The sequence below is a fragment of the Microtus ochrogaster genome, chromosome 19 (assembly GCF_000317375.1).
Source record: "Microtus ochrogaster isolate Prairie Vole_2 chromosome 19, MicOch1.0, whole genome shotgun sequence".
NCBI classification, from domain to species: Eukaryota; Metazoa; Chordata; class Mammalia; order Rodentia; family Cricetidae; genus Microtus; species Microtus ochrogaster.
The window spans coordinates 62,534,739-62,549,611 of record NC_022021.1 but is presented as its reverse complement, the minus strand read 5'-3'; the positions used below and the strand labels follow the sequence as shown (position 1 = coordinate 62,549,611).

Here is a 14,873-nt window from a genome sequence, read left to right as displayed (position 1 = left end):
CACTTGCATACAGTAGAAGCCTATTTATTGTATCCTATTTATTTATCTATCTGGACGGTTTCCCTATGTAGCCTGAGTGTTCTGGAACTTGCTATGTAGATCTGGCTAGCCTCCAACTCACAGAGATTCACCTCTCTCTGCCTCCCAAATGCTCTGATAGAGGGTGTGTACCCCACTGGACCCATCTTTTTGTTGTTGTTGAATACAGGGTTACATCAGGCCATGTTCATTGAGACAGGATCCTATTCTGTGGTCCAGACTGGCCTTGAGTTGAACTTGTAAACCTACCTACTGCCTTGGTGTCTCCGGGGCTGGGATTATAGCCACGTACCACCATGCTCCATTTACTGTGCATTTTAAAAATGCCTGTCTAAAATCTTTGTGGACATAGCTTTCTCTGTTCATATCCACAATGAGTTACATCTGTTCCAATGAGTTCCTTCCATCCAGACAGTAGCATTTTTCTTCATTCCGTTTCCAGAAACAGCACGTTCTTCTGGGAACTGGAGAAGGGAGACAGCTTAGCATAGACAGTACTGTCTCCTTGTAAATCGACAGAGGGATCATTGAATACATAACAACCAAGCCATTGAATTTAACAATGATCATTAATAGCTCTTGACAGAGGAGAGAAACAAGAGGCGAGGTGACTTCCTGCAATTTCTTTTTCCTAGAATATGGCAAACTCATCATGGCTTTTGGCTTTTTCTAACATGGGGCAATGTCCCCTATAGAACCAGGTCCCTCTCCCCAACCTCATATTCAGATCTGTGTGATAGCTCCAGAACTGCCGTACTCACTATGGTCTAATTTTGTTATCATTCCATTAAATAAGGCCAGAGATTGCAAAGATGGCTATTCCTTCAATTGCTCTGTGTTTGTATGTCTTGCCTATTAGACTATACCCAGCACTCTCTCCCAGACCTGTCTTGTTCATCTTACCATATAATCCAGAGCAATGCCATCACAAACCGTGTGCTCATGACAGAGACAGACAAATTTATGAGCAATTAGAGGCAACACATGCCTGTTATTTTGAATCAGTGATATATATTTTGAATCAAGTTTGGTATAAAGTCATGAAGAACAGATTTGAGAGGAGGGTGACAGACCTGGGACTTCCTCATTATATTGTGCTACCATGAACAGGACAGACATCCACTTGAAACTGTCAGGTGACTTATCTCTCGTGTTTTTCAAGGTGGTAGATTTATTGGTGTCCATGTGTAGATCTGCATTGGAATCTCCTAGAAAAGTCGTCATTTTTGAGCCATATCCTTCTGTGGTAGATCCTAACGACCCTCAGATGTTGGCCTTCAACCCAAGGGTAAGTGATCAACCCCAGCCACCAAGCCCAGAACTTCTGAGAACCAGGATGGAGACCTTAGTCTCATAGCTGCCTTCCCTTTGAATGTTTGTCTTGTTGAGTGTATCCATGGTAAGTTCAAGGTCATATCCTATGTTTAAAGATTCTGTAATATCCTCAGATTATAAGGAATGTTATTCAGAGGACCACTTTTGCTTTTCTTCCTTATCACCTTGACCTCTCCTGCTGTTCTTCCCCACCCTTCTCCTCAAAGTTAACAATAGTTAAATCTATACTGTTAAAAGACACACATTTCTTAAGAAAACCATTTCCTAAACACTTATGGCAGAGACTTTTGAAATAACAGAATTTCAGATTGATTGAGAGCCAAAATTGCTTAGTTTATATTATTGTTCATCTCAAAATTCTGTTAGAGGAGTGACTGTATAATGCCCCTCAGCCAACCTGTCCTCCTTTGTTAGCTTTCTGCATAGAAATGAGGGATCATTTGAGCACATATTGTCATCTTGCTTTGGGTAACAGTGTTCCAATCTAAGATTAAAGCACTTGGGAGATTTGAAGTATATCTTCTTCCAGAAGGAGTCTGAGCTTACTTTATTGCTTATTGCTTTGGCGTGGGGGAAAGCCAGGCTCAAGGGCCCCAAATCTTTCTGTATTTGAAGATTTTTATCCCAGGGAGGTGAGCATGATTTTGTGCCCTTATGTAAGGCATACCACTTTAGTTTTTCTTCCCTGTGATTCTAGACATCAACCCTCCTCTCTTTATTACAGGTTTCTTTTATGTACCATTGTTGATTTCACAGTGCCTTTGATGGAAAATGAATGCGTGTATAGAAATGATATTTTTCTCTAGCGATATGTAACTTGCAAAGGCTTGTAGGTGAAGAATGCTTTTTCCTTTGTCATACAGAAGAAGAACTATGACCGAGTAATGAAAGCTCTGGACAGCATCACTTCCATCAGAGAAATGACACAGGTAAAAATCCGGTCTTATGCTTTTCTGCCGTTCAGTCCACATGAACAAAATCTTAAAATGTCTTCAGAACAACACTGTTACAGAATGTTCAATTTTCTTCTCTACAAGACATAATTAAAATCATAAAAATGTTCTAGGATGGTTTAATTCAATTCTGTCAGTGTCTTGTTGTGTTAACACTGGGTTTTAAAGAATAAATGCATAGTTGCAATCTTAATATTTTGTTCTTAAATTTGAGTAAAAGCCTTAAGTGTTTGAAGTTACACAACAGGATCTTTTAAAACAGTGTCTAAATCTAATAAGTCCCACCTTCAGTATTACCCGATGCTAATAATTATTTTGATTGTTAAAGTAGACAGAGATTTGGGACACTCGAGACTGGGGTTACATTTGATGGTGTTACATCACATCGGACTACAAATTTTCTTTGTTGTTGGATGTGTGTGTGTGTGTGTGTGTGTGTGTGTGTGTGTACATGTGACCTTGAACTTGCTCTGTATCTAAGGATACCTGGAACTTCTGATCTTCTTTTGTCTATCTCTTAAGTAATGGGGTTATCAACATAGACATGCAGCCACAATAGCTCTAGAAATTTCCTCTCCCTCCCTCTCTTTCTCCTTCCCTCCCTCCCTCCCTCTCTCTCTCTTCCTGCTCCTTCCTGTGTGTGTTCGTGTGATTTCTTCAGTCCCTAGAATTATTCTTAAGATTCATTTTTCAGGGGTAGAGAGATGACTCAGTGGTTAAGGGACTTGCCTGATCTTCCAGAGGGCCTGGGTTCAATTCTCAGCACCAATATGGTAGTTAATAACTGTCTGTAACACAAGGTCCAGTGGATCTGACTCTCTCACAGGGCATATGTGCAAAGAAAATATTAAGGGACATGAAATTATACTAAAAAATTAAAATTTTATCAAATACAGGTGTAACACAGACCCGATAGCCACTTTGGAATTGATAGTCACCATAGGAGTATGAGCTTATGTTTTTTGTTCTCCGGTGGGCTCTGGTGGAGGGGTGTACTAAATGAAGATGTAGATTTGTCATGAAAACTTACACATCCTTGTGCTACAGCCTAGCATGTGGAAAACTCTTACGGTTGAAGCACTGAGGCCTTTTCACTGTTCAAACATTGGAAAGAGGTCTAAAAATCATCATCATGAATCAAAATGAATAATCCAAAATTTACAGTACGTGTTGTGCACAGCTTACATGTGTCCGTTCTAGGCTGCTTTGGGCTAGACACCTTTGGGTGTTTGATGAGAATAGCCTGGGGTCGTTCATTCTTCCTGTGGAAGAAGAAGTCATCTCCTGACCAGGCTCCCTGCGTTTCTCTCTGCTCTACCCCTCACCCCAGTGTTCTCTCTGGTCCTCTACTGGAGACATTCTCAAATGTACACTTCACACTAATGATTCTTGCCCTTGATTCCTTTGCTCATTATTTATTCATGATGACCAGTATTTATATATTAATCTGTCCATTTATCTGTTCTTTTCTCCATTCACTCAACGGTCTATGTTAGACAGTGGCCCATATGGGATTCCTACTTTATAGGTGATATTATTTGCTTTAAGTCTCCCATTTCTTTTAGTGACTGTTCTGGGTTCATAGTTTGCAGTATCCTCTGAATTATTTTACAAAAAAAAAAAAAACCCCACTTATTTTATGAGGAAAGAAAAGAAAAAAGTGTATTTTTCACAGGAATAAGAAACAAGAAATAATGTCTCATCTATGTGAAGATAAATATTTTAAGTCATGATAAAAGTTTGATATAGGGTATTTGTACTATACTCTAGTGTCTAGACTTATGTATCATTCTTAGATTTAAACGTGGCTACAGACTCTGACTCTAGAATCTTCTCACGGCCAAAAATTGCTTTCTTTATTCTGGGTCATGTGTAAGCTATTTTAACAGAAGACAATAGAAAAGCTGAAGGATCAGCCTAGGAATCTAGGGGCCAGAGTTGTATAACTGCCTCAGCGTGATGAGGCCCATGACCTTGAGCAAGTTGCTTAGTTCCTTAGAGCCTCAATGTTTTCAGTATCCAGTTAGGAAAAGTCACTCGGCGTTTTCCTCCCACAGAGTGACTGCATCGGCATGCTGTCAGGTTTTATGGAATCAAATTCTTTATGCTTTTCCTCAGTCATATACTAACCAATGTTTTAAAGCCCTAGCTAGCTCTAAACTGTTGTAAAGAAGTTGTTCCTTTTTTTCTGTAATAAAATGTTTAATTTGATAGTAAATTCCATTTAATTTCTCTTGGAGAAGGGTTATTACATAAAATGTGCTCAGTTTTCACATAGAAATACATGAGGTCTGTACGTTTTCCTTTAATATTAAAATAAAAGTGTCCAGCAACAATGAGAAACATTGCAGGATGCTTTGTTAAGCAGTGGGCATTTTCTCTTTTGAGCACCACAGTGGGCAAGGAGCTGAAGTCTAAGCTGAATTTAACTATTTTCCTTCAACCCCGAGAGGAGCAAGTCTTATGAAAGGAACTGAAGGAGTTACGAGGAAGAGAAAATTGTGGGCACAGAAGGGTGGGATGAGGGCAGAGGAGGAGAAATGGGAGATCATGGAAGAGGCTAAGTGGGAAATCGCTGGAAGCAGTATGGCGAAGTGGGAGGATACAGTGTGTGCTGTGTGGTAGCTTTGCATCACCTTAGGAGAGATAGAAGAGTGTGTGTGTGTGTGTGTGTGTGTGTGCACTCGTGCGCATGTACACAAGCACAGGCGTTGGGGGCAGGGGTTCATTCACCTCTAGTATTCTAGTGAAGGTGGAATCCAGGCTAAAATTGGATCAAGTCTTTGTTTTTAATTTTCTGTTAGTTTTAATGTAAACAAATTGCATCATTTAACTCCCTCTCTCTTTTCTCTCCTCTCTCCAATTTTTTCTATGTCCCACCTCAACCTTGTTCCCTTTCAAATCATGACCTCTTTTCAATTACCATTGTTTTATATACACATCCCCCACCCACACAGGTAAATATATGAACACAACCTGCTGAGTCTGTCTAGTGTTGTTTACATGTTTGTAGGATTGACCACTGGGATTGGAAAACCGCTTGGGTAACTCATCCCCAGAAAGACTAATTTTCCCACTCTCAGTAAATATTAATTGCCCGAGGCTCTTCCACCGAGGGGTGGGATCCCAAGAGATTTTCCCCTTCCACATTGGCGTGTTTAGGTAGCCATATTTTTGCGATTTCGTGGATGTGGTTTCCTTGACATATCTGGAGGCACAGTCTCTCAGTAGGCTTCCCAAGCCTTTTCCTACCCTGTTCCCTGAGCCTTGGGTGTAGGGATTGTGTAGTAGATTCATCAGATGGGGCTGGAATCCTCATGATCAGTTATCCTCTGCATTTTGATTTATTGTGGCTTTCTGTAATGATCTCCATCTGTTGCAAAGAACAGCTTCTTTGGCAAGAGCTACACTTACATAGGGTATAAGTATTCATGATGCAGTTAGACAATATACAGGTTTAGGAAGGTGGCCTCTATGGTCCATGGCATAGTGAGGCTGTGGGTAGTTGGTTTGGTTTACAATACCAAACACATGAGATCCCTCTTTTTGAGGAGGCTTTAAGTCCAGTTAGACGGCTATTGGTTGTTATCAAGACATTGCACCGTTACGGATATCTTATCTTGCTGGTTATTGATGCAGTTCATAGGCTTCATAGCTGTGTAGGACTACTGATTGCTCTTCTCCTTTGGCAATTTTAATAGCTCCATTTGGTACTATGAGAGCTAGTCCTTGGAGAGGAGGTTTTCAGGTCAGATCCAGCTCAGGTCCTCAGAGTCCTTTGTCCAAAGTGCATCGTGTCTTCAGCAATAACCTTCAACTTCTGAGAAGTAACCAAGGACAGCAGTAATAGCCTACATTGCTTTAGGAGTCTCTTGGGCTCCCCTGTTGGTCAAGACTCTTAAATCTGGCATGCAAGACCTTTCACATGCTGCCTAGTGTGAAGAAGGGAATTTGCTATTCTCTGCTGTATCTTTATGGTTTTTGTTTTAGATAAACGAGACTTTTCAGTCTGATTTTCTATTTGTTGAGAAAAAGTGGGTTTTAGAGACAAATGAAGGAATGTAATTTTATCTTGCAGGCACCCTATCTGGAAATTAAGAAGCAGATGGATAAACAGGACCCCCTTGCTCATCCGCTTCTGCAATGGTATAAAACTGTACTTTGCCTCTCGATAAAAATCAGTAGCATTTTCAGTGTTTTTTTTTTTTTTTAAGGGGAGGGCTATTTTATAAGTCTGGAAAGCTACAGTTCTACAAGCCTGTGAAACCTGGTGAAATTTTTTCTACCAAAGAGTCCTTAATGACTCACTTTAATTAAAACTTGTATATCATGAGAGGAGGAAGGCCCTGTCATGTACACAAGTAGGAACATACAATGCATGTGACAGCGGTTGGTCTACAGTCTTAAAGGATCCATTTCATTCCATTATGTTTTGAAAGCATTTTGATTCATTTTAATTTCCTACTTCAGTGAGGACTCAGTGATAAAACTGAAACCTTTGCAGTGAAGATCTTGAAGTATGCTTTGTATATTTTGCATTCTTAACAAGGCCAGTAAAATTTGATTGACCTGAAGAGAGGTCACAGCATTCAGTCCAGCCTGGATTCTCGGGGGACAGTAGAGCAAACAGGAAAGGTAGCTCGAGCACACGCTTTGCTTTGATGCCTGTGTCAGATAATTTGTCCTCTTTCATTTGCAAAGTGGAGACAATAAGAGTTTATAATGGTTTTGAGTACATGACTCATAGAAATTGCTTAAATAGACTTACCATCGTTATCTTAGAGTAGTACAAATGCACAGACTATAAGACACTGGTCTAGATAAATGCTGCAGGTGACAAGCAGTGGAAGTTTTTATAAATATCATTAAAGGGAAAAGAGCCCAGACTCCTCGGGTTTCTGATTACCTTTACTTAGTCAAAATTGTATAAAACACATGGTCTGATAAGACTGTGACAAACTTTAGGGAATGAGATTGACCTTGTTTGTATCCATTAGTATCTGTTATTAAAATCCTGACAGATGAGAAAAATAACACTCTTTCTTAATGTCTCACATTTTCTCATCATATTAGAGTTAATGTGAGAAAATAAACAACAGGAATTTTGGGATGCCCTCTTGGTACAAGGGAAATCTGGTTCCTGTCTTAGGGTTCTTAGACTCATTAATAAAGGACTAAAAGGGGCTCAAATAAACACTTACGAGCAAACAAACAAAGAACAGGACCAGGAAGCTATAAAACTCAGCTGCAACCTGGGTGGGCAGGGATATGGGGATGGAGGACAAAATGAAAAAAGGCCTTGCTATTTATATTGGCATTGATGTCACATAGATGGCAGACAAGCAGTCATATAATGGGCAGGCAGCTTTAGAGAAAGATGAAGAAGGCTCAGACGGTGTGGGGAAAGCCCAGATGTTAAGGAAATCATGCTTAGGAAAGAGATGGGAAGAAGTTACACTTTTTTGACTAAGAGAAGTGAAAGAATACATTTTATCTTAGTTCCACGAGGTGCTGTTAAAGCTACTGTGTTAGGGTCGGGGGTTCTGGGAATGAAAAGTGCAGTATCTCACTAAAACACTGGTTATTCCTATGTCTGGGGCATGTTTTAGCCTGCCCTCCTAAGAGTGGTCTCTTGGCCAAGTGAATGACTATGTCCAGCTGGAATACTAGGTGTCAACCCAGGCCAGGAATTATATTCTCGATTAGATGGTTGTTTTTTTTCCCCTAACCTACTAATTTCAATATATAATTGTATTCTTTTTTTTTCTCCTTGAAGTCAGCCCAAATCCAAATTTTCACTAATTTTTTTATCTTTTTCTCCAGTTCAGGGAGAAGAATGTAATCAAACCTTTTATAGTCATCTCTGCTATTTTGTACTTTTTTTTCACATACCTGGATTAAATGGTCAACTTCAGTATCTAAGTATGTTGACTTTTGTGTAGAAGCCACTGACCACTCAGAAATATCCTTACGAGTTTCAACAAACAGAATCTTTGTGGAAACACATTTTTAACGTAGGAGATGTAGGAATCAAAGCAACCAGGTGCCTGAATCTCCTTCTCATTTGAACTATCATTATTTGAGAGTATTGAATATCTAAATATGTTCATTTTGCTAATATCTGGGGTTGTGCTTATGAAAAATGACATATTCACAAGTTTTGTGGAGCTGCTTCCCAGTGAGTTTTCTCAGACGAAAGTGTCTTTGTTTGTTATGTAAGCTCCTTAGATTGCGTTAGTAAGTAAACCACACTTAGGTAATCGACTGAGCGGCAGAAAGTTCGGTGGTGCAGCCAAACCACATTTCAATCCCTTGCTGACTAGCCTATAAAAAAGTCAATACGTTTGCCACCTAGTCGTGACCGACAAATCATTTCCCTTTCAGGGTCATCTCAAGTAATAGGTCACATATCGTGAAACTGCCAGTTAACAGGGTAAGTTTCATTTTCCTATATGCTCCCCGAAATGAGAGGTGTTAGTTGAGAGAGCTGACCACTGTGGCCCTGCAGGCAGCCTGTCCAAGGGTGGCTAGGACTAGTTTCATTCTTCTGCTTCAGTTCGTGTATCAGCTGCAAACCCTTCCAAGACTCAAACCCGCATTCAGCCTGCACCTTGCCTTTTAAATAAATACAAAGAAATCAGCACGAGAGAATGTAGTCTTCCTACAAGAGTCTGTCAAGTGGTGTCTAGGGAGAGACTGGGAGAACACTTGATGTTCCCGGTCTGCCTTCCCATATTTGAGGAGGACTGTCAAACACCTTGCTTATCAGCCTAAGTGGTATTTAAACAATGTTTTTAAAAAGCTAATGGGCCCTGATTGTAGTACTCATCAGCGCCTAAGAGCAACATTTAAAACTCTTGTCTCCCTGTTTTCGAATCTCTGAATCTCCACCGGGGAGACTGCTGCAGGTTATATTCCTGTGCGAGTAGCCGAGGTGAAAGGGAGCTGATGAGGGAGACTTGTCAAGCCGTTCCCCTGATCACTTTTCACTGTTAAAGAGCGAAGGCGTGCAAACAGAGCGGAAGGATGATTTTCATTTTAAAACTGGGAATGAAGTTTTCTGCTTAGCAAATTCTAGAATATTTTCTCAGTGGAGTGGCTGATACTTACCCATGGACGTCTATAATAAAAGCCCTAAAAAAGAAATAGAATCGAGAAAATTAGGACAGCATAGTGGAATCTGAACATCAACATCTATTGTTTGCCTGTTACCTATTGCTTTCCCACTAACCTAAAGAAGTTGTTTCCTATGGTAATTCCATGTGAGGTATAACTTAAGGAGGGTTCTAAAAGTTACATAACTTTTGAACTAGTCTGAGAAGGTTATTAGTGTAAAATTACTCTGTTTTGAAGCTGGATAACTTGGGTAAGTCTTGAGCTGGTAGGATTCTGACATGCTATTATTTGCTATCGCCTCGGATGACAGCAACTGAAGTTCATGCACACCCCACACCAGTTCCTCCTGCTCAGCAGCCCACCAGCCAAAGAGTCCAACTTCCGAGCTGCTAAAAAGCTCTTCGGGAGCACGTTCGCATTTCAGTGAGTACGGCTGGGAGAGGCAGGGTGGGTTCCAGCTCCTCTTCCAGGGTGTGGGGCAAGAAAGCAGTGTCCCCGAAGCTGGCATTGACCTCAGTGAATTGGCTGTAGGAATGTCTAACTGGGAGGCTCAGAACTACCACATGTATCATGACTTAAGAATTAACCCCAACTGTAAAGATCACTGACTTTCTGGCCTTGCCCTTTCCCTCCCCGCGCCTGTGTCCTTCCTAGTGGCTCTCACATTGAAAACTGGCACTCTATCCTGAGGAATGGTCTGGTGGTTGCCTCTAATACGCGTCTGCAGGTAAGATTTTTTTGCGTGCTTTTTTTCCCCCTAGTAGGAGGAGCACATTTATTCCTTCAGTGGAGATGTGAACTTTAAAGCATTTATTTAAAATACTATATGGAATTTCTAAGAAAGATAAATACATTTTCACAAAATAGTCGAAGCAAATTGATCCATGCTTGACAATGAAGGATTCTTTAGGAGAAAAAGCGGAAGCCACACTTTGAAAGTGCGCACTAAAATATGACTGCAGGAAGTAAAGCCCCACAGGCATCCAATCCATTATTCCATTATTGCTTTGGGCCCTCTAGAGAAGAAGGAAGGCATAATAAGCAAAGGAGATGTGGGTTACCAAAGATGCATGGTGCCTGGTTCTCAGCCTTGGACACAGGGCTTGGTATTATTGGTATGTTGTGGTTGGAGTCCTGAACTCTGCTATACTCTTTATTTTGTTTATTCCTCTTCAAACCCATCCCTCCAAATTGTTCCTTAGGCAGCACAAAGATGTGAGGAAAAAAAAAACCAGGTCACCCCAGTCGCCTGAGGCAGTTGTCACTGTGCAGCAACCACAGGGTGACAGAATTAGCTATGCCTGCCTGCAAGCCTGAGCCCATTGACTTGGTACCAAGTTTTTACGACTAGTGTTTGAGGGCCCTAGAGCTTAGAAATGAGAAAAAATAAAAAAAGAACTTTAAATGTTGCGAGTAGTTTCTTTAGACCACTCCGAATGTTCCAAATACGAAAGCTCCTTTTAACTTGGAAGAGTGGGGAAGGCACGTGACGTACATAACAAATCGGAGCTGATACTTTGTTCTTATTGTGGCTTGTGAGTGTTCATAAAAATGCCTTTCCATGCACTTCAGCAAGTCTTGTTGTTAGAATTTCAGATGCATTAAAAGAAGAACTCGCTCAAGTCCTTTGCAATGAGGGACTCTATTACTGGCAAAATGAAGAACAGTCTTTATCTCTTTTTCATCTTATTTTTTCATCAACTCACTCCAAATATGATAGTAACAATATTTTCACATTAGACCCGGAATAAGTGTGCTGTCATTTTTATAAGACATAATGTTCCAACATGAAACCAATTGCCCTCTTCTGTATGATATTCATTCAGACCATTGACTTGACATTTCTCTCTCTCTCATATCTGACATAGCTCCATGGTGCGATGTATGGGAGCGGGATCTACCTTAGTCCAATGTCAAGCATATCGTTTGGTTACTCAGGTAATCCCGTGTTTCAGTTCTGATCTCATGTTACCACTTTCATGACTGGAATAGATTAGCTATGATTGAATTAAATTCATTTAACACTAGTCATAATGTCCAAAGGAAATTTCTTCCTAATATGTTAATGAGATGGGGGATGTTGGAGGTAAAATGAAAACATATGCTATACAGAGTCTATGAAACATAAAGTATGGAAACAATGGTCTCCCATGCATTGGCACTGAACAATTCTTTGAGTAGTGAAATTTATGGTTAGTATTTCTTTGTATTTTAAAATTTTAACTATAAAGTAATAAATATTCTGTAAACAGATTCTAATAACAAAATTTTTAAAAAGCAAATGACAATTTTTCATTAGTCCTAAAATATCAGGTTTGATGGATTTTTCTTTCACTTTTAATTCCTTCTACGGGTGGTGTGTGTGTGTGTGTGTGCGCGCACGTGCATCTGTGCTTGTATGTATGTGTGTTACATGTTCACACTGCACAGTTCCAGGGGATGTTGTACACATTGTTCCTGAATGCTAAATCTTAGTGTCGCTACATGACAAGAAATGATACTTAGACAAGTTCATTAAGTAGGAGGCTATTAGCCTGGCCCATCTGTCTGTTCATTTGCCAAGGTTTATGCAAATTCAACCACAGTAAGTTACTTTTGGTGGTGAAGTATAATTGGAATATTTAAAAATAGATTTTACTTAAAAATATCAGTGATAGAAGAACCAAAAAAAGCACTTAGGAGGCAGAGGCAGGTGGATCTCTGTGAATTCGAGGCCAGCCTCGCTTACAAAGTGAGTTCCAAGACAGAGAAACCCTGTCTTGAAAAATTAAAAAGAAAGGAAACAAAGGAGCAAAAGAAATATCAAAAAATGCTAACGGAAGGAAAATGTACAATTTTAGAGAATTACAAGATAGCAACAAAATGGAAATAAAATGTATAATGAAAAATTTTAACTAGGCAGAGTAGGTAGGTAGAGATGTTATCACATAACTACTACTGTGTCACAAATTGACTGAAATATAAAGAAAAACAGCCTCTTTATTATGTCTTTGGATCAGGAATCCAGTGAATCAATTTGTCACGTGGTTTTTCTGATTCTCAAAGCATCCACTCTGTAGCACACAGTTGGTGGGTGGGTTGTTTTTTTTGGTCTAAGACAGCCTGACTTCAGGCCAGACACCTGGTAAGTGGGAATGAGTTGGAACTGAAGCCCAAGCTCCTGGATGTGGCTGATCCAGTTCGGTGAACCCAAGAGCAGTGGGCTTAGACTTTTCCGAAGTGCTAATGACATCAGGTGCTTGTGTGTGAGAATTTCTAATCTTGTTTCTCAAATTGCATGAGATCAGTACCTGTCTGCACACCTAGTCAAAGCCATTACAAGGCCTTCTACTATCTCCGTTGTTTATTATCTGTTAAGGAAGGAATGGCAGGTTACATTGTAACAGAGCATGTAAGCTAAGAAGTACTGTTATGGTCAGATACCAACATAACATTAAGGATAAATATCAGAAGGAAAACAATAGCCTTGAGATGGGCTATGTAAAATTATAAAAACCAGACTTAAAACTGTACAGAAAAGAACTAAATGTTTTTTAGAAAAATAATATATCATCAGCATGGATAGGAAAAATGACACCAAAAGTCAAACCCTGTGATTTCTACCTTTTATGCCAGCTCATAGATTCCTTATATGGGTTCATGGAAATAGTTGGGAGGAGGAATGTGTACAAACTATGAATGAGTGGGAAATTCTGTCTCTGTGTGTGCATTTATCTTGGAGAAAGTCTACAAATTTTATCAGAATCTGAAGGGCTCTTGAGATATTTTTAAAAGAGGAATCAAGGACTCTGAAGGTAGCTTGGTGATAAAAGCCCTGGTTTCTGTGCATAGCCAGGTTCATGCAGGGGGCAGGGGTGTATAAAAAATCTCCTCGTATGTATGAAGTTGTGGTTGGTTTTGAAGTCTGAAAACATACAACCTGGTCAATGGACTGGCCCTATGCAGTAGGACCTGGATCTAATACAGCCCTATGCAGTACTCCGCCGACTTCTCTGTCCTGTATGTCATGTCTGCTCCTACCTATCTACCTGTGTGATGTTTGAGGAATGTCTGGATTGGAAAGGTTTAGACAAACACACTTTACAAATTGTTTAGCATCTTTGCTCCTGCGGCCAAGATATATATTGAAACTAAAGAATGTTTTAGTTTCTGGTGTGACAGTACATTGAACACTCCCATTGATTTAGTTCTGCATACTGTTCAGTGAAATATATATTGGTTTGGTTTTTCTAACATCTTTCACAAAAGGACATCCTATCATGACTTTAATAGAACAAGAACTAAGATTTATGATTTGGTATAGAGAAAAGAACATAGAGGGCTTTGAGTTAGAAACACTAATTTCTACACAGAAGTGAGTTTATATCAGTGCTTTACAACACCTCGGTGAAATAGCGTTGCTCCTACCTGCATTTCCCACTCTTTATCTCGTGCTTGTACGCAGAAGACAGCAAGGATGAAAATTACTTCTAATAAACTAAACATTTTTAAACAAACGTTTTAGAATTTTCTAATTATAGTGTATACCAGGGAGTTTTCTATCCCCCCGTTTCCAATGCCAAGAACAAACCGAGATTCCTGCTCCAACTCTCCTGAGATTTCTGGGGCCCAACCAGCTGCTCCCTTGTGAGCCTGTTATGACCATTTCTAGCTTGGTGTGATTAGACTTCTGCCTACGGTACAACTTTTGACATAGACGGATTGTACTTTCATTTGCTTCAATCAGCTGTGTCCCTGAGTTACAACTGTGCTGATGTTTTTCAGGGATGAACAAGAAGCAGAAGGTGTCAACCAAGGACGAGCCAGCTTCAAGTAGTAAAGGCAGCAATGCATCACAGGTGCCGTGGCCGCTCGCAAGACTGTGTGTGATTAATGAATTGCGGTCTCATTAGACTGCAGGCTGTCGATAAATACTCAGGATTATTAAGGCAAAAAATTAACTTTAAGTGGTCATTTCTCTTTAAGAACCAAACTTACTTTAAATGCAAAAACTACATAGCTTATAAGTAGTAATTAAAGTACATTCGTGTGTATGCATGCACGTGCACACACGCACACACACACACACATACAAACACACAGATCCTGGTCTCCCCTTGTGTCACCAGAGTCTATCATAGATTCCAGGGAATAAAAACAGATTACTATTCCTGTCCTCTTTAACATTACATTCTACTGGGGGTACTAAATGACAAGAAAAATACCTTGCAGAAAGAGATGTTCAGTGTTGTAGTCTGGAAGTTAATACTGAAGTGTTGCTAAATGGCGTGGTCTGGAGAAAGTCTTCTGAGGAGTTAAGCTTTGAGAATAGCCTCAGAGGTGAAGAGGAAATGTGCCATGTGACTCTTGAGAGGCTGTTCCAGGCAGAGAAGAAGGACGGCAAATCTCAGGTTCTTATAGAGAAAATCAGAATACCCGGGGCGAATGAAA

General features: G+C 40.0%; 1 protein-coding gene across 1 annotated transcript in view; it reads left to right on the top strand.

Annotated features, from left to right (window-relative positions):
• Parp8 (poly(ADP-ribose) polymerase family member 8) overlaps positions 1-14,873 on the top strand; it is a 160,317-nt gene that overhangs the window by 135,779 nt on the left and 9,665 nt on the right. Inside the window, exons 17-24 of the mRNA XM_005356827.3 lie at positions 1,202-1,327; positions 2,238-2,303; positions 6,406-6,473; positions 8,712-8,760; positions 9,754-9,866; positions 10,098-10,170; positions 11,312-11,381; positions 14,208-14,281. Coding sequence (XP_005356884.1) covers positions 1,202-1,327; positions 2,238-2,303; positions 6,406-6,473; positions 8,712-8,760; positions 9,754-9,866; positions 10,098-10,170; positions 11,312-11,381; positions 14,208-14,281 — 639 coding nt within the window. The remainder of the gene's footprint in view (positions 1-1,201; positions 1,328-2,237; positions 2,304-6,405; positions 6,474-8,711; positions 8,761-9,753; positions 9,867-10,097; positions 10,171-11,311; positions 11,382-14,207; positions 14,282-14,873) is intronic.